Genomic DNA, 27313 nt, shown 5'->3' on the forward strand with positions numbered 1-27313 from the left:
GAATAGAACAAGATGATATGCGTTAGTGTAAAACATCTTAGTTTTGGAGAAAATTAATAAAAAATGAATTATTCTGTAAAGGTGTAACTTGATGTTAAAGTAAACCTTGCCACCTATTAAAATGAGACAGACTAAAATATACTCTCTTGATGCTCTTCATTATGATACTAGTAAGACAGAACTACGTGATATAGGTAAAGAGATATAGCTCAAAATGATAGTTAACTTTTAAAGTGTAATTTCTATTTGACTAAAATGTGTCCAGGGATAAAACATCTATCAGTCGATAGATCATGTCGTGTTTAACAAAATGCGTGCTTAAGGATAGATTCTGATGCGTAGTTTCTAAGAAAATCAACAAAACGAACTTCTGTGGCACAAAAAAGTATGTTGTTCGTAGCCAATAATTGTAATTGTGATAATGAACATATTGCTTATGCATTTATGCATGGAACATAATATGCAAAAACAATATGCTGTTAACTATCAGGTCATTGTCTTCTGACACACATACTCCCAACAGTTATGAATATGCTACTTGTAAATAATAGTCACCAACCAACAAACAAACAAAAACTGAATCACGAAGAAGGAATCGTCCAATTCAGCTGCAATTCGGTAGATATGTAGCGCTATGGAGGGTGTTTAAACAATTAGACTTTCAAAGATCGGGAACGAAATGAAATGAAATCTGAGGTTTACGTCCCACGGTCATGCCGGCTAGGCTAAAGGAGACAGTCATGATGAGAAATGAATAAAATGGTGGAATGAAGAAAGTGGGAGGAAACGGGAAAACCCCGAGGAAGCCCACACACACGGCGTTTGTCCACCACAAAGTTCACTTGGCGCCAAAGATCGGAAACATCGCGAATACCCACCAGAAGGAAGTGATGTCAACAATAAGGAATTCAGTCCTCGTCGTGTCAGTTTCTTGTAAAGCATGAGAGACAAGAGTCAGCACAGTGCATAAAGGTGAAGAAACACACAATGCCTCGTGGCCGCATTTTACAGCGTTCGAAAGGTGTCGCATCGTGAGGTTACACGTTGTCAGACATGTGGGGCATTGCGATGTCACTGTAGCTCGAGTTGAGGCCACTGGATACGTGAAGGCACCAACGCAAGGTTCCAGTCGACTATAACACCACAACACGGGCGAATTCGTCACGTTGTGCGTGAAGCATTACGTAACTCTGTGACGTCTGCGCCTGCCATCCAGACACAAGGAATGAACTCTCTGCAACACTCTGTGTCATGCCGCACCGTGTCACGACGATAAGTATAACCTGGATTGCGGGTGCGCTGTCCTCTGTAGGTTGCGTAGCTTGTTAATAACACTAATGCATAAATTACAGCGTGTTGGGTGGTGTCGCACTCGGGCAGCATGAGATTCTCATGAACGGCAATGAAACGTGTTTAGTGATTTATTACAACAGATGACCACATCGTGTGCTCATGGACAGATAACATTCAGCTAATATTGTGTTATAACACATCGTCGTTACTCCTGGCATCATGGTATGAGGAGCCATCGCGTATGATTTTCGGTCACTTCTCGCAGTAATTCGCGGCACCTTAATGGCACAACGATACATGGATGAGATTTTGCGTCCACATGTGTTATTATTCTTCATGCGAGAGCACGGTGGCACAACCGCAATAAGATAACGCTTGGCTACACGACACGTGTGTCTACTGCTTCCCTACGTCATGTTGACGTTTTTCCCTAGTCTGCAACATTACGTGATTTCTCCCCCAATTCAACATGTTTGCTACCAGTTCGGACGCCAGCTCCGCGCCACTGCCAATCTGCAAGATCTGGAAGCGCAGTTAGAACAGCTATGGACTGACTTGCCTCAGGCAACGATACGGCGACTCTACGACTCACTTCCAAGTCGCATCAACGCATGTATCCATGCCCGAAAGGGTACTATAGCTTCTTGATATGCATTCGTATTACGCTCGTACAACCAAATTCGTTGTCGGGTTAATCTGATACTGTAATTACTACAACAAAGTTCTATGACCTTGCAGCCTGTGAAGTTTCATTTCAGTTCCTCCATTCTGTTTTTTTTTTTTTTTTTTTTTTTTTTCAGTGAGTGTAAAAAGCAATAGAAAATAGTATCGGGCTGTGTTTTCTTCAGTTCCATTTGATGACAGAAACACAGTACGACTCTTTTATTAAAAACAAATCTCGCTTTCTTGCAGCATCTTCTTCCCCAATTATGTAAATCTCAGATTTGTAACAGTGAAAACGTTAATAGTTGAAATAATAATAATTCTCAAGACTATATCTATTTCGTGCATGATTATAGTTGCGGAGGAATTATTGAATTTGCTTTCTTGAGAAGATAAACTGCATTTAAGAATTTAAAACCTTCAACTGTATGGGAATGGTTACGAAATTTTGAAATGTATTTTATTAGTTGTTGTATATTTGTCAAGCAAACAGCACGCTTGTCTTCGACGTCCGTGGCCACAGATTCGATCCCAGCAAAGGCACACATACAGGACAGAACCAGAGCTTAAAACCTTAGATTTAATTTTAATTATATTCGTTCGTTCGGATTGGGGTGGCATTGAATGATTGTGCCATTTTAAATTGGCTGATCACAAACTTTCAGTTTAAATGAAAGCGATCAACCTTTCTTCCTTGAACCAGTCAAGGTTCTTCGGACAATATTTTAATCGAAATGCAACTTCCTTAAATCAAAAAATAAGCTGTTCAAAGCAGATTTTTATTATTAATAATCTGTGTTACAGTTTCGGCAACATATCATTACCTTTATCATACACAGATAAGTTATATTAAGAGTTCTCTTTGAACAGCTTATATTTTTCAATTAAGTTATACATAGTCCCAAAGCTAGAACAAACAGTAGTCAGATGCAATTTTCTAACCCAAATCAAGTTATATACACTCGCGTAGCTTATATTTAAACACTTATTGTTCGAGGTTTCGATAAAAGAATAAGTAGGGTCGTTTCGTTTTTCATTTCGTTCTCCACCGACCGTAGTGGCCCCACATAGTGTAGTTGCTAACACACTCGTCTTTGATGTGAGCGATCCCGGGCTCGATTCCCAGTTGGGACATTCGGTCGAAAAAGTGAAAAAAGCTCTTTCAGGCTAGCCATCCTGAATGTGTTCTTAAGGTTTCTTCATTCACATCAGACATATGCCAGGATGATAGTTAACATAATGGTTCCAATCCGTTTCCTTCCTTCTGCATTCCTTTTTTACTCTCCAATTCCCGTGGTAGTTTGATCACCGAGGATCGTTATCCCACATATGTGACGGGCTTATATGGCCTTACAAATAACACTTCGCTCTTTTGAATCCGAAATGGTGAAATGCGATTCATATCCTGAAGGAGCCAGTCCTAATGAAGATGCATATGGATGCCCAGCTTCAGTCAGCAGTGGGTCGGGAGTTATAGCCCTGTAAACTTAACATAGGAATGCATAGGATATACAACGTCTAGGCATTTCCTTGACGTCTCTTTCTGCTAACCTGAAGACTCGTCACAAGAGTCTGGATGTCCCAGGGTGATCCCAAGAACTTGGCTGGAATATGTGTAGCAGTTATCTTCGGTAGTATATGGAAAAGAGAAAGAAGAAAAAGAAAAATGAGAAAATAAATATGTTTAAATGAAATAATTTGCTGGTTTGGAAGGTAAATGCTACTTGAATAAAGTGTGTTGTTTCCTGAAAAAAAAAAAAATAAAGAAAGAAAGAAGGTAATGGTAATAAAACAAATATGTCAAGATCTAGTAACATTTTGGGCTTAAAGATGTCTGGTAACCTCGCGCATCTTGTGTTTTTGAACCGGCTTATACCAGCGCGTCAGATCAGTAGTATATTGTGCTGGAGTAACTGTTGCCGCGGCCTGAGGAGAAAAAATAACTTCAAAGTAATTTGACGTGAAGCGCGGCCGATAATTTAAAAATACGTGGTCGTTGGAAGCAGATATTTGTTATTGGAAGTAGATATTTGATTCGTTTGTTCGAAGGAAGATTTAATGATCATTCTTGGTTTTGGTGGTCCATGTTTCTCCATTCTTCCAGTCAGTAGGTTGAGAGGAAAAGAGGTTGTATTTCCTATGGATTCCTATGTTAACTTCACAGGCCCATAACTCCCAAACTCATTACTGACTTACGCTGAGAATCCATATGTAGCTTCATTGGGACTGGATGTGTCATATTCCACCATTTCGAATTCAAGGGAGCGAAGTGTTACTTGTCAGATGCCAAAAGCCCAGAAATCTTACACCTAATCATAATTCACTGACTACCTAAATAGCGGTACAGGTCAATTCTCGCTTATAGCACAACACTGGTTACAAGTAGTATGGGCGTTTCTGTTAACGTAAAATTAAACAATAGATGTCATCTGATGCTTAATAGTGTATATTTTCTTATACAGTACATAAATAAATGTGTTCGTAGTTTTTATTCCAGCAGAATAAAGACTATGAACTGCATCAGATTGGCAACAAACGAGATCTTTACACAAAAATTTGTTTTTCTCGAAATCTACGCATGAGAGTTTATCCTCAAGCATGTAATTTTGTTTAGCTCCATGTGATCTATCGATTGATATATATATATATACACCTCATATTTTGGGCAATATTTTAGTTGAACAGTTAATGATATTTTAGGCTATATGTCATTAACCATAGTACATAGTCGTTTGCTAGTGTCATAATGAAGAGACTAATGAAGTTATACTTCAGAATCAGTTTCATCTCATTAAGGAACACGCTTATTGTACAGTATCAATTTTTAGGTTTACAAATATAATTTTTCTCGAAAAGTACGCATGAGTTTTTACAGTCACGCGTTTGTGGCCCCACGTAGCGTTGTCGCTAAGGCTCATGTCTTTAGTGTCAGCAGTCCCGGGTTCGATTCCTTGTGGGGACATTCGGTCGAAAAAGTGCAAAAAAAAATTTTTTTAAGGCCAGCCACCCAGAGTGAGTTTTTTCTAAGTTATCATCATTTCCATCAGGTAAATGCCACGATGGTACCTGACATACAGGTTCCAGGCCGTTTCCTTCCTTCCCTAATTTTTTCTTCCTTCCTTTTCCTTGGATAGTATGATCGCCGAGAGATATCGTCATCCCTTACATGTGACGGGTTAACATGGCCATAGATACCGAAAGCCCAGAAATCAAATTGCTAATCCTAATCCAGCCACGCATTTTTTTCTCTTTCTCTCTCCCTAAACACTAACAGTATTATAGACTTTAGCTGGGCCAGGCAAATTCCGGAACATTTACTTTTCAAACGCCGATGAAGATTTTCCTCCACAGAGAGATTGAATGTTGAATATCTCTGATAGACATGACTCACAAAGTTATTAAGTAGCAGTAATCTAAAATACAGTATTTCCTTCCCTCCGTAATCCATGTACAAAGTTACTCTTTTCAAGAGATCGAGTCTGATTACAAAGATTTTCTTCGAAACATTTACAAATGAAAATATTTTACCGGAAACAGTTAACCTTTACTCGTTGTATGACTTCAGACTCTTTCATCATTCAACTTCAATCATCACGCGTGACATGCATTTTAAACCATATTTGTGAGAATTCGAACGTATACGAGACGTGTTGAACTAACCACTATTCATGGAATATAGTGCGACTATGCATCAAGTAACTATCAAGACTAGATAATGATTTCCAATAGTAATAATGGTTCGCATGTGTTCTCTCTCTTACCCCTGAATTACGAACACCACTATCAAAAACCCCTTTAAAAGTGGACACCAAACCCTTATGCGCATTCTGAGTGTGAGCATAGTTAAGCCGCAGAAGTGTTCAGAGGAATGAAGAAGGCGTATGGTGAAGCACGCATCTCAAGAGCATCACACACTCAAAAATTGGATCACTACGGGAAGATCGTTTTTGGACGAATATTTGACGGAGACATTCCAAGGTTCAAACTGACTTTGAAAGTCAGGGAAAATCAAGGAAATTTAAATGAGTCAGGGAAATCTGCTATAATTCATAGAAGAATAAGATTTGTTTTTTTTTTTTTTTTTTTTTTTAATTGCTGCCCACAGAAGATGTAAAGAAAACTTCAAAGAATTAAGAACGATTCAGAAGCAAGATGATAAGAAAAAGTCTGAAAAAGAAAGATGCTTGAGGAGCGCCGAAAGGTGTTAAAATTTCAAGCTTCGAAAGAAAAAAGAAATTAAATAAAAAAAATAAGATACTACAGAAGAAGAAAAAACTTCTTGGTTGTAGATAATCAAAGAGAGAGGCGAAATCATATGTATTCGTCTTCACATACGATTTTTCTGTTTTGATATCGTTCATCAATTATAGCCTGCTTCTCTTTCCTGCCACCATATCCTCTAGTACGTTCTTCATGATTCAGTTCCTTCTTAGCTAATGTCCAACCTTTTTCTCTTCTTCGTCTCAATAATTTAAAACTGTCTTTTTTTCTTCCCCATTATTTCTAACCCTCTCGTTCGTTTTCCGCTCGACTCAACTAATTTTCTCTATTCTTCTTCATACCTACATTCCGAAAGCTTCCAGTCGTTTTACTTCTTTATTTATGTTAATGAGTATATTCAGAAGATGAAAAATTAAAGATATCATTAGTGTATACTTATTGTTTGGTACGAGTATTTTATTGTATTTCAATTAATTCAATTTTCATTTACAATTGATGAAGTATTTGTTTTCACAACTTTCATATATTTAAAAGGCTTTTCTGTTTTATTTAATTTAATTACTTTTAACCAGTTTATTATCCTATGTTTCTGCTGTGAACAAATTAAATTTAAATCCGCCGCTGTAAATACATCTAGAATAACACTTTTTTTTTTTTTTTTTTGGAACTAATGAACCTCGTTATGCAAGGTATTCCTTATATTATTGTATCGATATTTCACTGCAAGGTTAGTAAGATTGTTAAAGAAGGAAATGTTCAAGCAAAAAATAGCTATGTTTATTTCGGAGCATTTGTACATTAATATTAAATTAACACGTAGATGCAGTATAGCAAGTCACATTTTCAGGTAATAAATGCGTTAAGTCCTGACCCTTATATTTCCGACCTGGTTCCATTCGTTTGTTTACACCCGCGCTGATTTGGAAGCACGTGAAGTTAATTCTGTGTTGCAATTGGCGCACATACACACATTTCCCAATCAGTTATGACTGCACTGCTTTCGCTTACTGGCGTGTGTATATGCCTTTGTTTACTAGACATAGCAACACCCGAGTGCTTTCAAGGACCTGAAGCCATCAGCAGCCAATGACAGACACGCTATCTTCTGCTATAGATGGCAGTGCTACGTGGTTGAAGGGCAGTTTATAGCGCGACACGACTTTAGTATCGATATTAAATTGTAAAGGACCAGATAACACAGCCTGAATTTTATTTCATAGGAACCTCAATAAATCCTATAATCACACGTCGATTTATATTTTATTTGGTACGTGTCTTCGGAGCGGGAGACTCGGGTTGGATAGTTGGTGGAAACTCACGTAGATTGGATCCTACGTTAAGCTGTAGGTCCACATCTCATATAGCCTCGCTACTGAGAAGAATGTTATATATCCCAATCCACCCAACTATATATTAATTAAATCATAAATTATGTCACACTGTAGAGATGTGAATAAAATATTTTGAAATTAAACCGTGTCGTTGTAGCAATTTATTTTTTAGGAAAATTGTCAGAACAAAAACATGTCCCCATAATGCAGCTCCATAAGTTAATCCCTTTGTACCATGCAGCAGTGTTAGCCAGTATCCGTCCAAATACACAGTCATAGTGGTAGAACTATACTAGTCTTTGAAGCATAAGCTTCCAGGAAAGACTACAACGGAACAAAGAATATATTGCTGCTCCAAACATATTATTGAATCTGTTGCCTGTTTTTGAATTACTTTTTTATGTATACCTGTTAGGAGACGGTATAGAGATTTCAAAAAAGATAGGTATTATATTTAATACTTTTTAAAAAGAAAATATTACTACATATTTACTCCTTAAAAGCTGTAAAAAAAACAAAATATCATTGTCTACAAGTCAACCAGTACCTTATGTGTAGAACGCCTCAAGTCAGACGTTACAGTTTTCATGTCCTTACTTGTAAAGCTTAAGATAGTAATTGAATATTAATAATAATAATGATTAAAAAAAACTCCTTCGGAGTTAGTTAAGAGTTGCACTATTTATAACTGGAAAACTTATAAGAATCCAAATTTTGAACCCTGATTATAAGATTATGAATAAAAACGTATTTTTGTTAATTTTGTCCTTATAGAACAATTTCCCAAAAACTTTTCCATTTGATTAACGTTGAAGTATGGATCACTCGCTGTAATACATCCATGTACTGTTGCAATATACACAGTGTCAACTATTCTCAAGCGTTTATCTTGCGATTGAACTTAGATACAATTTGCATAGTGCGTTTGCTACTTTGTTTCAGAACGCGCGTTCATTCGATATTGGTAGTTTCATAGCCAGATCGTCATAAAACAGGACTTTGCATTGAGTTCAATTGTCAATCAATGTAAATAAGTATTATGTAATACATATAGTTAAAGAGTAAATAAATTATGCGTGCTCTGAAGAATAGCACAATAAATAAAATGTAACTAGCGCGCAAAAGACACCCTAGAAAATTCGTTTATTGACTATGCCAGAAGAATTCGATCCACCTAATATACTTGGCGGATTACGTTCGACTTTTTCAGTCCTACCTTTAAAAAAGGGAGAAAGATAGGCTTATGTTGACCAATTCTACTATATTATTAGCAGTTAACGAAACAAGTGTAAAGTTAAGACATACCGATTGAGAGATCTCGTTAGTTGAACAGAATGATATAGATGAATGTAAATCCTCATGTGCAGTTTTCGAGAAAACTATATTTTGTAAACCAAATGTATAGCAGCGTCACCAACTCGATTGTATGGAACGAATAGGATGTTTAGGTAATGTGAGTTGTATATTACCAAGGAGCAATTCATGTATAATAACCTAGGAGGCACGGTGGCTCTGGTAAGGCCCCTTGTTTGATCCCCAGCAAAATAAGTTTGTGGTGGACAATATCGTGTCCGTGATCTTTCTCGGGGCACTCTCGTTTCGTTCCACATTTTCATTCCACCATTTATCCTAGGTATTCCCGTTTCTTCCCATATTCTCATTCCACCAATTCTTCTATCATTATTCACTTGCTTTAATCATCTCTCTTAGCTTAATGGACATAATCGTGGAGTGTTAAACTGAAAGATTTCATTTCAATTTATATAATAACTTCCTACGAGTACACATGGGGGGGGGGGAGATTAGATATCTTCGGATTAACTGGATAACTGGATGATTCGTCTCCATTAACGAACTCGATTCTTGACTTTAGGCCTCTATATCCTGATCAAAATTGATGGAGATCCATTAAGCAGTTCTTGAGATTTTTTTATGTCTCCCAGGTGAGCAAACGGACAAACAGACTAACATATACAGGAATTTTTGATACACCAAAACTCCTTAAAAATTGATAGTACAATAATAATTATGCCACCTTAAAGATGAAACTCATACCGAAGAATACCTGCATTGAGTTTTTCATTATTACATGTAGCAACACGACAGTATACGGTTTGTTTATTGAGATATGGTTAATAAAATTGTGAAGAACACTAAAAAAGATATGTTTTTGCTTAACTATAATATTGTGAAAGACAATGGAGGATCTAGCTCAATCAGGGGGCCAATGTCCCTCCAATTTTTTAAATGACAGAAATAATTTAAACTATTATTTATATATTTTTGAGTAAATATACCTACAATCAATTTATGAGTTTATAGTAAATTCTTGATATATCTATTATAGAGTGGGTTCTGGCTGGTCCCCCAGTTTTTATCTTCTAGATCCGCCCCTGATCAAAGATGAGAATATATGAATCGGTAGATGACATCGAATTAAACAAACTGATGTACTTCATGGTAAACTCACATAGATTTAGAGAAAATCGAGACAAACTATTTTTTTTTTTTTTTTTTTTTTTTTTTACGTCGGAAAAAGTTATCTCGTTTGTTGCTGGTAGTAATTGATAGTTTTTAAGCTGCTGATGATTATCTTCTGTTAAAGGTGACACCACACTCCTAACAGTGTCACACATACTACATACAATTCTGCGAGGCGCGTTCAGAAAGTAACCTCAGATTGGTCCCTGTACGTGAAGTAGTAGGGGCAGTGATACCATCTTCGCAGAGATGTGCGCGGTAGATCATTCTGCATCCAGCTGCGGTAGATTGAAGATTGTCTGATCACTAGTTCCACTTTTGTAGCGTCTCAATATATGTGCTGCAATAGAAAATCCCACCACGTGCGAGGTGCGAGCTATTATACGTTTTCTTACGGCAAAACAAGATTCGGCAGCAGCTATTCATCGGGAGCTTTGTGCCTTGTATGGACCAAGTATGATGAGTGAATGAGTTGTTCGTGAATGAGTTCGTTCATTTAAAAGTGAACGAACAAATATTCATGACGAAGAGAGGAGTGGCTGGCCATTAGTGGTCTCTGATGAACTCGTTCAAAAAGTTGTTGGAAAAGTTAGTGAAAATCGACGTTTCACAATCTTAGTGAAAAGAAGTGGCTTAGATCTCAGCGCTTTTGTGATGATGATGAGCTGAAAGATGCGGTCATAGGCTGGCTCAAGGCATAGGCGGGAGATTTTTATGCTGATGGAATTTCTAAGCTAGTACAGAGAGATGATAAGTGCTTGAATGTTTATAGAAACTATGTTGAAAAATAGAGTACAGAAAGTAGTTTTCAGATGTATATAATGTTTTCAGTAAATTATTCTTATTTACTTTGATGTTTCTTTTTTAACCAATCGGAGGTTACTTTTCGAACGGCCCTCGTATAATTTTTGCAAAGCAGGAATACATTTAGAGAGCAAAAGGAGGAGAACCATTCTTTTTTAAAGAGAGTTATTTAAGTATTACTTTTTTATTCTTTTTAATTTTTATTTATTTATCTAATTACCGGAAGTAGAAAGGCGATGCGAACATATAGCATTTTATTCTCACCTTCGAAAAGTATAACTGAAGAAGACGAACGTAATTCGTTGAATATACTCGTTAGAGTGAATTCTTCTGACAGAAAAGTCAGTAAATAAACTTTGAATTTCGAACAATAATAATAAGAAAGAAGACGACGTTGATGTTACAAATTGTTAGATTAGCAGGTTTCCAAATTCACATTTAATTATTTTAAAATAGCTTCTACCTTTATATATGTAAAAAAGAAACTATAAATGTACAACTTGATCAAAGCGTAATCAATGTTCTAATATTTTAGTTCAAATTAATTATAACTGTATAAGATATAATACAAATGCAAATAGAATAGTTTTCGAGACATATTATATTTCGTAATATTCTATGGAACTTACAGAAATTTTAAAATAGTGTCACCATCTTCATCCGTTGTCTAAGAAACAAAATTATTCGTCACTTTTACATTTAAAACATCTGAGTGATAGTACACAAAAACATACATAAAAATACACATTCTTTGACATTTTTGTTTGAACAGCACATTAAATACATTTTAAACATACATTACTCATATTTAGGCACACATCACATTCATTCTTCATTTTTTAAAAAAAATCTACAGTTATGCGCTACCGTAATAAATAACAGGGCTCGCTTAGGACCGGATATTGACGTACAAGCTAATATGTAAAATGTTGTAAGAATTTTTATTTTTCAACACCAATACTTATTTATTTTCTTTTTCCTTAAGACGTCTTAATTGAACTACATAGACTGTTGATCTAAATTCACTTTTCCTCGTCAATGCTTTACTTCCATCACAATTCTATCCGACGATCCTAAGGTGTATGTTCAGTAAACACTAATCTTTTTCATTCCTTTCCATTAGAATATTTTAAAATAAATGTATTATAGCTATAAAACATTTTTTTAAAAAAAGCATTGTTTTTCTTTGGAGTTTATTCAATGTTTTAAATAATTATCATAGCTCATAAATTTAAGTGTTAAAATATTAATCTTCATAAATTCATACAGTTTCCGCCATTAACACATTAATCTTCATAAATTCATACAATTTCCGCCACTTAAAATACCTTAGGAACGAAAACGAAATTGATTACTTGACTGAAAATTTGCTCTCTAAGATTGGGATTAAAGTATTTTATCTCATCTAGTGCTAGAACACACACTTCCTAAATCAGAAAGAAACCTCTATATTTACCAGGATTATTGATTGCTGGTTCGTCCCAGCAGATGATAGTTAAAACCTAAGGTATGAAGCCTGTATTTCTTTCAGTTTTATCGATTTTACAATTCCTAGGCTATCCACGCTATATATCAATTAGAAATGGTAGTTCTATTCTTGTTTCTCTCTCTCTCTCTCTCTCTCTCTCTCTCTCTCTCTCTCTCTCTGTCCCTTCCTTCCTTTCTTTCTTTCTTTCTTTCTTGAAGACACACGAGTTTTGTTGATTTTACCATTTCTAGCAACACAGCCAATACTTAAATTAGAAACGAGTTTCAGGTCTATTGATTCTGCGATTCCTAGTGACAATTCTACACTAGATCCTACCCTTCCTACAATTCTTAATTCAGAAATGGAAGCCCCATGCGTCTTTCAGTTCTGCTGATCCTACGATTGCCAGTGACATACAATACTTGAATCAGAAACGGAAGTTTCATGCTTGTTTAACTTCTGCCGGTTCTACGATTCCTATTATTCCTACGATTCCTACGAACATACACAATACCTAAATCAGAAACGACACTTATTTCAATCCTGTTGATCGTACGATTCCTAGTGACACACACAATACCTAAATCAGAAACGGAAGTTCCATGCTTGTTTGTGTTATTCATGGTATGATTTTCTACACGACACATCAGAAACGAAAATTATATATTCGTTTCCGTTCACTCTGTGATCCCTACTGTAGTTAAAATATCCGTTTTCGTTTTCTGCTTCTTGTTTGCTCTCACTCTGAAACATTCCATACCTCTGGCAAAGCAAAGTCTCTTAATGAGTCACGAAACGTTTGTGATAGTCGTGTTCAATACATAAACAATAACGAAACTCTATAGTTCTAAACTACTTCTTCAACATGTTTCCAGCGAACCAAAAGCCCTACTCCGCCACTTGAGATATCTCGAACTCTAGAAGTTTAGTAGAATTTTACGTAATTTTTTAAATTAATCTAATTAACTAAATTTGATTCAATATCCGGTATAAAGTATTCACAAGCCCTATTTATGTACGTTTAGCGTTTAATCTGAGGCAGAACAGATGCAATACTTTCACTCAAAAGTAAAATCTTACACACTTTGTCACTCACCTCTTTAACAGGGTTACGGTATAAAGACTAAGTAAAACATAAAATAGCGGGCAGTGAATGTACTTTCCTGTCGAATACTTTTGTTCTGATTTTCTTTTTTTTTTAATAAAAAATGTTAAGTCTTAAATAAAAAATGCTTTGCAACATCTAAGAAATAATAATAATTAAAAAAAAAACAATAATGTAAGCAAAGCACGAATGGCAGTAGCAAGTCTACAAAACTCGTACAACAGTTATTTTTGTTTAAAAAAAAAAATACAATCTTACATCCCCAAATGAGGAAGTACCTAACATTTGGGTTTTCCACTTTTTACCTCTCTCAATAGTAAACCCGTAATACACTTAACCTGTCATTCTGTCGTTCGTTCTACCGGTTTCCGGGCTTGTTTTAAAAAAATCTTTCTTTGCGGTGGTTTGTCACAAGTTTTTCATAGCTTTCAACCACTGGCAGTGGGATATTTGTTTCATGTACATGATAATGGCAGTGCTCTTATGTACAGATGATGGCTGGATGAATTTTTTTAAAAAAATCTTTTCTTCTGTGGGAAATAAAAAGCAAAAACAATAAATAAATAAACACATACAAATTTCATATCGATAGCTACTGAAGGTAATAAAACTGACGTATGATTAAAACATTAACAATGACTTATCTTAACTGATGTATGATTAAATCATTAAAAATGACTTAGCTGATGTATGATTAAAATAGTAACAATGACTTGTCTTAACTGATGTATGATTAAAACATTAACAATGACTTATTTTAATTGATGTGTGATTAAAACATTAACAATGACTTATCTTAATTGATGTGTGATTAAAACATTAACAATGACTTACCTTAATTAATGTATGATTAAACATTAACAATGACATCTTAATTGATGTATGATTAACACATTAACAATGACTTATCTTAATTGATGTATGATTAAAACATTAACAATGATTTATCTTAATTGATGTATGATTAAAACATTACAATGACTTAACTGATGTATGATTAAATCATTAAAAATGACTTAACTGATGTATGATTAAAACCGTAACAATGACTTAACCGATGTATGATTAAAACATTAACTATGACTCATCTTAATACCTTTAGCACATCTAAACTATCTAAAATACTTAGAAAACTTGGATGACGCCAACAGATGTGATTAAGAGAAGCAGTGGATGTTTCGAGAAACGCCGCTGAAGATTGTGGAAGCTACCAATTAAAATGTGTTGGTACTTGCTAAGGGTGCGTCACAGTTAATACTTTAATTCTGCATTATTTTCACTATAGGAAGCATGTGAAAAAATAACATAAGTAAACTTTGAGAGGTAATACTTTATCCCAAATGAAAGAATAAACACAAGAGTTGAAACATATATTATTTTACAGTAATAAGATGTTGAAAGTACGAAATCTCAGTTTTTTAAATGCCCTAAGTTAGGAGCTAGTTCAAGAAATTATATAGTAACTACTAGGAAGTTTTGTATCTAAAATATTCACATTCATGACTCGTACTGTGCATACGCAAGGCATTTTAGATAACAAAGCAGATAACAAAATAAACTCTTGTAAGACCCGTTGTGTAGGTACAGCAAGGTTTGTAAACATAAATAGTTAGTTGGTTGGTGAGAGTTTAATGTGTGATCTGAACAACATTAGCTCCCAGAGGGAATCAAACCTAAGCCTCCTGCTAGAAAAACGTATATGTCAACCATATAGCCATAAGGGAGCTCACGGACATTTGAACAGAACTTATAGGGTTACTAGCTCGTATGTAGTTTCAGTAATCACGGGCTCGGTTCAATAGTTTTCAAAAATCAATTTTTCTAAATTTCAGCAGTTTAGACCTCAAAAATAAAGGGTTTCTTGACCAAAATTTATGGTAATTTTCTTTCATTTAATATAAAGAATCACCTCCCGATACTGGATGATGATGTATTTTTCCGTAGCCTGTATATGGAATTGCACATATATGATAGAACTTCAACCAGTTGTAGAATTTAGATCTGAGTATACTGATTGAATATACAATCTAAACATGCAAAGGCTGTTGAAGAAAGACTGATATTTTTTGGGACGGCTCCGCATAAATTTTAGTCTTGTGAATGTCATATTTGGAAAGGGGGCGAACTTTAGTACACATTACGTGTATCTTCCATTGCTCACAATGTTCTTTTATTTCTTCGTTGTTTCAGGTATGTCTAGCAACAATGGAGGTGATACGAAAGGATGAGTACGCAGCAATAAAATTCTGTTTCTCTTTTAAGTATAGAGCCCCGAAACGTCAAAAGATGCAGCAAGGATATTGACAACATACACTACCTCGTCTTCGAAATTAATAAGGTTTAAAGGGTTCAATTTAAATAAGGCAGACTTTCCACGATGAAGCAGATAGACCTGGAGCTTCTCAACAAATACATTTATACACGTTAACATTAATTTCGGTGCTGTGATTGTATGTGAAGATCAGTGGGTACGAAAGCTTACTGACTCTCTACAAATTTTATTTTAAAGCACCTTTACAATTCATATGGTGATCTGCTTATGACTCGGCTGATGGAATGGGTACCGTGAGATATTGCGCCTGCTTGCTGATGGCGGAGATGAATTTATGCAATCAGTTATCACCGATGATGATGAGACATATTTGTATTATTATAACCCATAGGACAGAAAAAAAGTGTATGGGAATCACTATAATCTCCAACACCCCCAAAAGAAGTTTCATCAACTGGGACGGCATTGAACACCTTTGACTGTAAGGGGATAACCTACCAACAAGAAGTTCTGTCACATTACAGTTAAGGATAGTATAACAAGTTGGTTCCGGAGAAATCTGACGAAATATATTAACAGGAAATGACCAGAACTTTATCGAAACGGATGCCACGAGGAACGGGAAGTCTCATATGTCAAATACTTGACTAAGTATGAGATCGTTTATCATATTTTCCTACAGCTCCGATCTCACTCCGTGCAACTTTTTTCCTTCTTTCCAACATTGAAAAAGAATTACTTGGCCATCACTTTGAGAATTCTAAGGCAATGTTAAAGACGTGTGAGAAGATTTTCAAAGATATTACCAAGTATATTACCCACGCCACGTGTTTGAGAACTGGAAGAAATTTGTGATAATGTGTGCAATGAGGTGAATGAAGAGTACATTGAAAATGATCATGTTGCTATTGAACCAGAATAATATATAATTGTGAAAAAACCTTCAGTATCAGTCTTTTTTGAACAGTCCTTATAAGCAGTGAATCCAAATACACAACTAGGGAAAACATTCCTTTTTATCAATCTAATACTATTCATTAAAAGACATCTATATGGCTTATAATATATCAGAAATTAATTATTATTATTATTATTACATAAAAACACTTTTTCTAAGAAAAGAATTTCTTAGTAAGTACTTGCAAATATTTTAAACTAGGTAATTAATGGAAATAGACTTCCTATAGTTAAATGAAAACAGTGTAAACGGTAACTTACCTAAAACTATGGTGGCAGTACATCGAGTTTCAGACCAATGTGTAACTGGGGACTACATGTTCCGCAGTATCCTCCACATTTACCAACTACTTTTTGGTTATCCTTTGAAAAAAAAAAAAAAAAAAAAAGAACTTTAAACTAATAAATAAAATAAAAAGTTGAAAATATCAATCATCATCATAATGATCTATATAATATTACAGAATGAAATTTTAGTTAATCTACGTATAGTGATGAAATGTTAAATAGTTCGGAGTGTCCCATTAGTCTTTTTGTTTTTAAGTCAGGCACAATTTATATTCTTGAAAAATTCAGAAACTCCATATATCCACTAATGTGTGGCTCTGCTCTGACAATTTTGAGCTAACGAAATTCGAATTCGACCAGGGACGTCATGACGGAGGTTAGGAGGGGCATCTCAAAGTATTTTTTATTTATTTATTTATTTATTTATTTTTGCCCGTTTTGCGTACAATAGAGATTTTTCTCGAGTATGCATACAGTTGGGCAAAGTTACAAAATTATGATATGTACACTCATGTCCAAAATGATTGTCGCATACAGTGGCGTAGGGAAGGGGGGGGCCCGGAGGGGCCGGGCCCCCCCCAAAGAGGTCCGACAATGTACTTTGGTACTTTGATGTTTGTAGTTTTTTATACATTTTTATGTTTATATATTTTTTCGTTTGTAATTTTTCTATATGTACCTATAACAGCACTTGGCCCCCCCCCAAACACACATCCTGGCTACGCTACTGGTCGCATATCTATAATCGTGTTCTTGTAAGAATATAATTTGAATGATTTTACAGGGTACTTTTAATACTGATGCTATGTGTATAATCGGGAAATGTATATTTGTGGTAAATTTCATAGGAAAATAATTATAAATACGAAAATTAGAATGAATAAAACAAATTGTTGGTAAATTGACAAGAAAGTTTTATTTTCATTTCATTGTTCTTATTTACTGCTCTCTTGACATGAAATTTGCCACATATATGCTCTTGTCGATTATAAACATACTAACATTATAAGAAATACCTGGCGAATTCGTTATCAAATTATATTCCTACGAAAACATATTTATAGACATGCGACAATAATTATGGACATAAGTGTACATACATATACAGCCCTAACATAGTTCCTACAGAAGGAAATTTATGTATTATCTTCATAAAACTCATTTTCATAACAACATTTATTAAATAAGAAGTTACAAAGTTGCGACTTGAAACACAGAATATGATCTACATTGCTTTGGAGACTCAGATGACTTATTGAAAATTCATATATATATATATACAGGGTGGACACAAAGTTACTTTCCCCAAAATGAGTGAGGAAACATATTGGAGAAAGCGACTTTGTGGCCAACTTGGATATATAATGTATAGGACCGGATTTCCATGTTTTGCGCCCATGGGCCCTAGTGAAATTGCCGCCCCTAACCATACCAATTGAATCGCTCTCCAAAACTTCCATTGTCCTGGATCCACTTCTTAAAATATTACTTTTATGTTTGCTCTAAATTATAATTATTACTATTACTAATTATTTTTATTCCTTATTACTCATTTTATGTAATATATTTTAATTCCTATATTCGGCCAGCATTTTAAGTAGATTCATTAAAAAAGGATAGAACTATTCTTGGAACACTGAAAATGGCTTCTGCCTACATGGTGTAAAAGGCGGCAAAATATAAAACAATCTTAAATGATATACAGAGTTATATTATTGTACCTAAAAAATTACAAAGTGACGTTTCTGAAACTTCTTTGTATCAAATATATTTACGTCTTGCTTTGACATTGACAAAATCATTAATAACGTCATCAAAATCAAGTTTAACTGTCATTTTCGATGGCTAAAACAGCTAGATGAACCGGTCTCTTCTGAGAAATAGTAGATCTCAAATAGTTTTTGATTCTTGACAGTGTGGAAAATGATCTTTCCGCCGCACAGTTAGTTGCTGGTGTACATAAAATCCCTTTAAAGCAAATGTCTTTCTTTGTTTAAGAGCAGTGATTTAAATAAATGTAAGTGACTTTTCTTTCCGAAGCAAAAATGGTGCTAATGTAGGCCATACTGCTTCAAACCGAGCGAAACAGCTCTGTTGGTAAAGCGTTGGGTTCGCATTCGGAAGGCCGTGGGTTCGACCGTCACCACCGATAACCCTAACTGGGATTTTCCCTATTTCTTTCGCTTGTAATATATCCAGTGTAAAATGGCCTCCGGGCTGTATCTGTTATTTGTTGAATAAATAAATACACGCCAATATGTCAAAGTACGAGTGTCGAGCTGCCTACTGCTGCCCTTTTCAGCAGATCCACCGACAACTGATCAAACCACCATAATAACCAACTGACTTATGACAATATTTGCTACGATTAATCTGCTACAATATCATCGTAGTCACGGCCATTAAAAAATGGCTTTCGCTTATTTTATGGAGTCGTTGGTGAATTATGTATTTTCAATAGTTTTATCGTTTTTAAACTTTTTAAAATTGCCGCTCTGATCCCGGGCCCATGTGGCCCATGCCTAAATCCGGCCATATATATATATATATATATATATATATATATATATATATATATATATATATATATATATATATATATATATATGTGTGTGTGTGTGTGTGTGTTTTCTGAAGGGCAGAAAGTGCTATATTAACTTGTACTAGCAACATAGTAGAAGAAAAATTAAAAATGTAATATTTAATGTGATAAACATGTTGATTTTGTAATGTTTAGTTTTCAGTTGTTAGGTAGAAATGATTATTTATCCGTTGTCATGACATTGGTTTGGTTACCGAGAAAACAGTCTAGTTACCGTGTAAATGTTGATACATAGAACATGGGAGATTACGAATCAAGACGCTGTGTAAGACTGACGTATGTTACAGAATTGTAAAGTAAATCACAATTATTGTGAAGTATAGGGTGTTAGATGAATTTTAATGTTGGCGTATAATTCTACAAATGATCTTTGTATAAGTAGTGACTAATTTTGTTTTCATATTCTTAAAACGAACTGTGGCGTTATAATTACTTAAAGTAAACAAGATAATTTTACATAAATACATAATATAGACGAGAGAAAAAAAATGGCCTAGAAAGATAGGCTTGCAATAAGTCTATGGTGACACATAATATACATACAACCCTTAATGCCTTCTTTTGTTCTAAATATTCCCCTGTACTAATACATTCACTGGAGTAATAAAAAAAAAACATAATTTTTTTCTTGTTAATAACTGAGACTGGGATTCTGTATAGTAGGCTAAAAGTATTATATGTGTTATGATACAATCTCTTAGTCTACGAAGAACAAAACAAGTAGGCCTACCACTTAATATGGCAAAAGGATTTATGTAATACGCCGGAACATCTACGAAATAAGACGATGAAGCAACTACGACACGACACCAATATAACCTCTATCCGGACTTGCAAATTTCAGTAGTTGTCCTACAAGTAAGTCTGAACCCACCCTTCAAGTCATTTTGAATGAAGGCTATACGGAGACACGTAGCTGTACCAAAACGTTTTGTGTTGTTAAGATGTTTCAAACCATATGCATATTATTCTATCTCATTTGTTATTTATTTATTTATTATTACTTTGAGTTACCCACACTCAACTCCTCTGACGATGTTCCTAGTCAAATTTGCTTAACTCAAAGTATCATTCTTTCAAATTGGATTGGAAAATAGAAACTTACAGGTTACCCGTGTGTACGTAGTTAGAATAAAGATGACTTAAGATTATTTGTGCACCATGGAATTTATCTAAAAACCTTTATTCTTGTCGGAATCAAAGAAATGTCAAAGAAATGAATATTAGTTTAAAACCCTAGAACAAGAAACACAAAGGGGAAAAAATCATGTTTTACGCACTTTCGCTGATCCTTCGTAAGACAGGAAGAAGAAATATGAGCAAAAGAAATATCAATTTAAAGAAGGGTAAAAAGAAAGTAAGATAACTATGTTTTCTTTATTTCTTTTCTTCCACCCCTCTCCTTGATGAGACATAAGGAAAATATTTAAAGATTCTTGTCCTTTATTTGTTTTGTTGTTTTTAATACTAATATAACTAGGTGACACTAAAACTGATTTTTGTCACTTTTGTCTTCGGTGATTAGTTAAATAAATGCTTAAATTTCACGAGATTTCCTACCAGTAAAAGGAATGAGAGGAAGGGCTTCAAATCTGTTTGCGTGTTTTAAACCTTAAGTGGGTCTAACAAGACAACTGCACAATCATTTTAAAAGAACGCGGCGCATACTTACTGGCAACATGATATGAAACATACATACTTTCATACTCTCATTACTCCTCTTAATATGATTAGAATCTGTTCCTTTGGCGCGGGACATCTGGGTTCAATTTCTGATGGAAAGCTCATGTGCTTTCAGATCTCACGTTAAGCTGTATGTGCACGTTTTATATAGCATCGACGTTGAAAAGGGACGTTAGACACAAAAGCAACGAATCTCTCAATAACATCAACATCCTTGTATTTCAAGGAAATTTGTGTCTCTTCTTTTGTAGAGATTAATAGAAAAATATGAAATGTTTTTGCGAAGTTTCCAATAGTAATTGGAATTTCCTCCTTGCGTGAAAATTCTTGTACCAATGCTATGTTTTGTTTCATGTTATGTTGTGGTACAAGTATTTTCAATATTTCGCGGGAACAGGGAATCTTAAGCAGCGTTGCCAACTTCATACAAACATTTCAAAGATATGAGATATAAACTTCGTGTAAATTGCATTATGATATTTATGCCTGTGAGAAATAATATAAGTGATCAGAAATAATACTTATGTAAACAAGTTTTTGAAATATTACGCTTTAAAAATATAGCAATTCTGTATTAACACGTAATTTATGATCCTAGTGTTCATATCAAGCAAGCTCATGTTATACTTTTATGTGTATCTTCCAGTGGTTCTTACTATTGTTCTTATTGTTGTAGAGGTCTTTAAATTGTAAATTTCCATAGTACTGTAGTAGCCTTAGCTTGTAACACTGCAGTAAGTTTCGTTAAGCAGGTTTTCCTTGTTCATGCGGACACAAAATATGTAATAATCTTACGAACAGCCATTTGAAAACACAGCTTTATGTTGATTTGGTTTGATTTAGTTTAACGTCCCACGATTATGCCTGCTAGGCTAAAGGAGATGTGGACCTAATGATTATAGTAGAATCCGAACCACTTTGGTCATTCAACTGTACCTCAACGGGAATCAAACCCGGAACCACGCGAACCGAAATCAAGCATGCTAGCCACTAGACCAATCGGGGGTTCAGCTTTATGTTGAGTTGACAACACTGTTCACCTGGTGTGTTGCAAAGAATCCTAGACGATTTTCTCCTGTTTATTATACTTTACAAAATTTCAGTGCTTTTTAAAAATTACAAGAGCATTCCCAGATAACTTGTCCTGTATAACTGCTCATGTACCTAGCTGAAGAATACTAATCTACATAGAAACATATTCTTTAGCATTAGAATGTGTTGCTACTATAATACCTATTCACTCACCTCTAATCGGTTGATCCAGAGAGAAGCTCTGTTCCCATGGCCAACCCAGCTGGTGTAGGAGGATACCTGGAGGCCTGTGCCTACGAGATTGATACTGAATCGCCCCTGGGGGCAGTTAGAGCTACTATAGCAATCTCCAGCTTCTCCATACGGTATTCTTTGACCCTTCATTTGGCGGGAAAAAGTAAAGTCTTGTGCTTAAAGAAACGAAAGAATATATTTTAAATAAAAAAAAGTAAGGTCATAAATAATAACTTATGTTAAGAATAAATATTATAATGAACTTAAAACAAAAGACAAATAATATTATATATATAACGTGCTATCCAATAGTCCTTTATATTTTTAAGAAAACAAAAGAATTATACAGCTATAACAAATAAAGATTAGACAATTAATATGAAATTTTAGAATAAACTGCATGAGAATTTCTGCTCTGCAATTGTAATACTTTATTTATTGTCTTTTTGACATAACATTAAGTATTAAGCACATAACGACAAATAAATTGCTTTTCTTAATAGGAATATGAATGAAAAATTATATTTATTTCAGATGGGATATATTTGAACACTTTTTATTCAATGTAATGGGTTATTGTCGATAACAAATTAGCTGTAGGCAAGATCGTGGGTCAATAGTAACTTTTTTTAAACATTCCTACATGTTCAGAAAAGTATTTCACTTTATATTCAATTAATAAACTTTGTGTACACGTTCTTCAGCAGTGTGCCCAGCCTAATTCGAAGTGTTCATAACTAGAAGGATTACTTATAATATTTTTCAAAGCATAGACTAGAACGCATTCATTTTCAAATGTGTTTTCAACAGTGTTCGTAGCAGTAATAGAAGCAGATAGCAGATTTTGCAGTATATTACGGCCATTTTCCTTTGTAAGTTAACAGGAGTTGCAGCCGTCGTTCAGTTAAGAACTTTTGCATCCATAACTGCTATGCAGTTAACATGTTTATGCAAAGTATAAGATTTTCTTTGGCAATTTTAAACAGTTTAGAAAAAGAACATATTTGATGTAAAGCCAATGAACATTTAACCAAGTAGGACCAATTTCTAAACAGTACATTTAAAAAGCCTTGCAGCTGTACTACTCATCTTCTTTCCATAACAGATTTAAACAACCTATGGACTGTAAGCATATTACTGCTTCCACTCATAGATTTGCTTAAAAAGAGTATTAAAAATTCTTAAATACTTTACACGAGTTCAAAATTTTCAAATTTTACCCGTTTTCAGAAACTTTGTACTGTAAATACCTATAACCTAAATATTTTACATAAATAATTTACTTCAAAGAAAGCACCGAACTGTGGCCAGTTATTAAATAAAAACGAGCTTAAGATGCATTTTCCACCTTAAAATATGCTAGAGTAATGAAGAAGATACTCACTATTGACTCTTAATGAGGTAACATTTAAGCGAACTTTGCTAAAAAGCGTGAGACCAGCTTTTCGTTTATCTTGAATACATTCGCAATTATCACGTCGCTCTGCGTTGTAGGGACAAGTATCTGGATTAATTAATCTGAAATTTAAAAAAAAATATTAAAATAATGAATAATGATATGTAGATGCTAAACATTTTATACATTCATAAGAATATAAAATGGATCCGAAATGTTTTATGTTTAGGAATTAGCTATTTGGGATGCACATGAAAAAATATATTTGTTTTGTTGCCACAGAAACTATAGGGTGATTTTTTTAAAACTCACGGATTTCATTTCGGTTGTAGAATTTGTAACTGAAGCCCAATTTTCATGCGGTTTGTGGCAAATGATCAAGGAAGGATTGAAGATTTATGGGGCTATATTTACTCGTTTAAATTCATCCGGGGTAACATCGACCATGCCTCAAGAAAAACAGAAAATTTTCACCAGTGTATCTTACAATTGGAGTGAGGTTTTGGATTTTTGAAGCGAAATTCCAGAATACAAATTAAGTGTTACTGATAACACCCACAAATCACATTTTGAAACGATCACATTTGAAACGAACCCACAAATCACATTTCTTGCGGCAAACGACGGAGAGATTTCTTGGACGATCTAAGGATTTGATAACTGACATCTTCCACAACACCTTTCTGTGGGGTTCAATGCTTCCCTGTCTCACTCAGAAGCAATCCTGTTTCTTACAATTTATTCACTAGTGACCATATTATGTTTCTGTCCGGCAGAACGTGAGAAAAGTTTATTTCTAAATGCCCTCTGCGTAGGAACAACAGACTCCGTTCTCCAAAAACTTTTAACGATAAACTCATGTTGCTCCAAAGAGTACACTATTCCCACTGCGTCCTGATCATACTCACACAGTAGCACAGAACTGTACAGCACAATTCCCAATACAACGGCCCAGTTTATTGTTTCTTATTGACCTTGGCGAGATTGCCATCTAACGGAGAAAACTCAAATTTCGACATCGCACCTCATTCCAATTTTAAGGTACACTGGCGAATATTTGCTGTTTTTTCTTGAGGCATGACCGTTATTATGCTGGATGAATTTAAGTCAGTAAACTTGGTTCCATAAATCTCCCATCCTTCCTTGATCATTTGCCACAAACCACATGAAAATCGGACATCAGTTAGAAATTCTAGGCTCAAATGAAATCCGTGAGTTTTAAAACAAAGTCACCTTGTATTTCTTGAAGCACAGATTTACGCTATTATCGATAGGATACTACTCGAAGAAAATATAAAATACTAAAAGACAAATACTACTACATCACAAAATACTCAAAACACAAACGCTACTAAAATGGTAAAAAGTAGGAATAGCATAAAATATTCAACACTCAGTGCTACTGAAATGATAAAAGTATGAACCCCATAAAACAGTCAAAACACAAGTGCTACTAAAATGTTAAAGAGTATAAAATACCCAAAACATAAACGCTATTAAAATATAAAAAGTAGAATGAACATAAAATACTCAAAACGCGAATGCTAGGAGAAAAAAAAAAGTACGAGCAACATAAAATACTCAAAACATAGTGGTACTAAAATGGAAGAAATAACAAGGAAGAACATAAAATCCTTAAAAGATAAATACTAAAATGATAAAAGTAAGGAGAGCATAAAAATACTTGCTAGTATTTTATAAGTTCGCATAAATATAGCAATGCCATTAGTGAGAAACTCAAAAGCATTTTAACAGTGTTCAAATGGACTACTTGTTGTGCAATTCGTTCTTTTTAAAAGAATGGAGCTGTTATTTTATGAGAAATTTGTTTTTTATTTTCTAAAGGAGAAAGATAGAAAATTATTTCTTTGGCAATTGCTGCATGAGTTGTATCTAACAATTTGCTGATTTGAACTACTAAACAGTAAAAACCGAAAGCTTATTAAACATATTCTTTCATTTAATTTGATTTCGTCCTTGTGTTATTTACAATAAACTAAATTAATTGGATACATGAATCCTGGATATTATAGGTGTTCATACTTAAATATTAACAATTATTGAAGGCTCATTCATTAAATAGCCAGAAATATGTTTTACAGAATATTTAATACAAACAGCAAACAAACTAAATTACTATTTTTTTAAAATTTCTCTCGCTTTTCCTAGTTTAATGCTTCTTCGCCAGCGCTTCACAAGTACATTAATTCCACACCAAACTGGACATTGTCTACTTATTACATCTTTAAATAGGTCAAAAGTGTGGAAATTTTGGAGCTAAGCCCTTATCAAGGCAAACCCCTTAATCCGTTATAGCGGCTAGAAGTTGCTAGGCAATTAAGATTTTCTGTTAATTTCATTATAAAAATGTGTTCATTATTGAACCTCAATGACTTCAATGGTTTTATTTTCTTTTATTTAATACATATTAAAAATCAGACAACTTTTTGTAATTGTTACTTGCCTTTTTCATGATTTTTTAAAATAGAAATTTTCAATTTAAAGCTAGTTCTACGCAATAATTTTTTCTAATTTCTTTTCTTTTTACTTTACTTTATTGCATGCAATATTGTACGGTAATATCATCATCAAAATTGATAGTTTGTCAAAACTGCTGCAAACAAATTCAAACTTATCCCAGTCTTGTTCACCTCTACTCATCTGGGGGATTCATTTTAACAGTCTATTTTTCTCACTGCTATTGATAGAAATTTAAATAGAATACCATATGTTCTTGGAAATCCATCAAAGAAAAGTTCTATACCCAAAAGGCTCCAACAAGAATAAATAAAATGGTAAGGAAAAAAAAAAATCAAAACTCAATTTTAGAAGTTCAAATGTACACCCTTGTTCTCTATACAGGGTGTTTCAGAACAACACCGACAACGTTTCGGATGTGATTCCAGACACCAAGATAAAACAAAAAGTGTAGACCAACCTGGGTGCACAAATGCTTCATTTCGGAATTATAGGCTGCCGAAAACATGAAAAAAATGAATTTTAAAGGTCCATGGCTCCAAAACTATGGGGGTTACCGTAGTCGGGTCAAGACTTCACTTAGGAACTAGTACGTGCCTTATTCAAATATCCATGTTTGAGAATCCTGCGGTACTTTCGCAACAATTTTTCTAGAGGTAGTTGGTGACTACTTCAAATTATATGCCTGTAGTCAAACTCCCTCTATAAAAATTTTTGCGTGAGTACAGCAGGATACTGAAACATGTATTTTTGGATAGCGCGCATATTAGTTTCTATTATCAAGTTAATGGAAACACCTGAAAAAAAGTTCAACTTACCATGTTAATATGGCGTTGGGCCACCTTTCACTTTCAAGACAGCTCTGATGCAGTGGCGGATCCAGGGGGGCGATCGGGGCATAAATAAAACTCATTCCAGAGTTTGGAGCTCTTAAAAGGAGCTCTAAGTAGCAGTATTACAATACCCCCCCCCGCGAAGTCCGTCCTGGATCCGCCCCTGCTCTGA

At 34.5% G+C, this 27313-nt stretch overlaps 1 protein-coding gene across 2 annotated transcripts in view; it reads right to left on the minus strand.

Annotated features, from left to right (window-relative positions):
• Positions 1-2059: 2059 nt before the first annotated feature.
• AdamTS-A (ADAM metallopeptidase with thrombospondin type 1 motif A) overlaps positions 2060-27313 on the minus strand; it is a 785255-nt gene continuing 760001 nt past the window's right edge. For both annotated transcript variants that reach the window (XM_081765817.1, XM_081765816.1), the window contains 4 exons: positions 23819-23952; positions 22414-22610; positions 16857-16958; positions 2060-13896 (listed from right to left, as the gene is read on the minus strand). In XM_081765817.1, coding sequence (XP_081621943.1) covers positions 16863-16958; positions 22414-22610; positions 23819-23952 — 427 coding nt within the window. In that variant the 3' untranslated portion in view covers positions 2060-13896; positions 16857-16862. The remainder of the gene's footprint in view (positions 13897-16856; positions 16959-22413; positions 22611-23818; positions 23953-27313) is intronic.

This window comes from Thermobia domestica, chromosome 7 (assembly GCF_964235325.1).
Source record: "Thermobia domestica chromosome 7, izTheDome1.hap1.1, whole genome shotgun sequence".
In the NCBI taxonomy this organism is placed as follows: Eukaryota; Metazoa; Arthropoda; class Insecta; order Zygentoma; family Lepismatidae; genus Thermobia; species Thermobia domestica.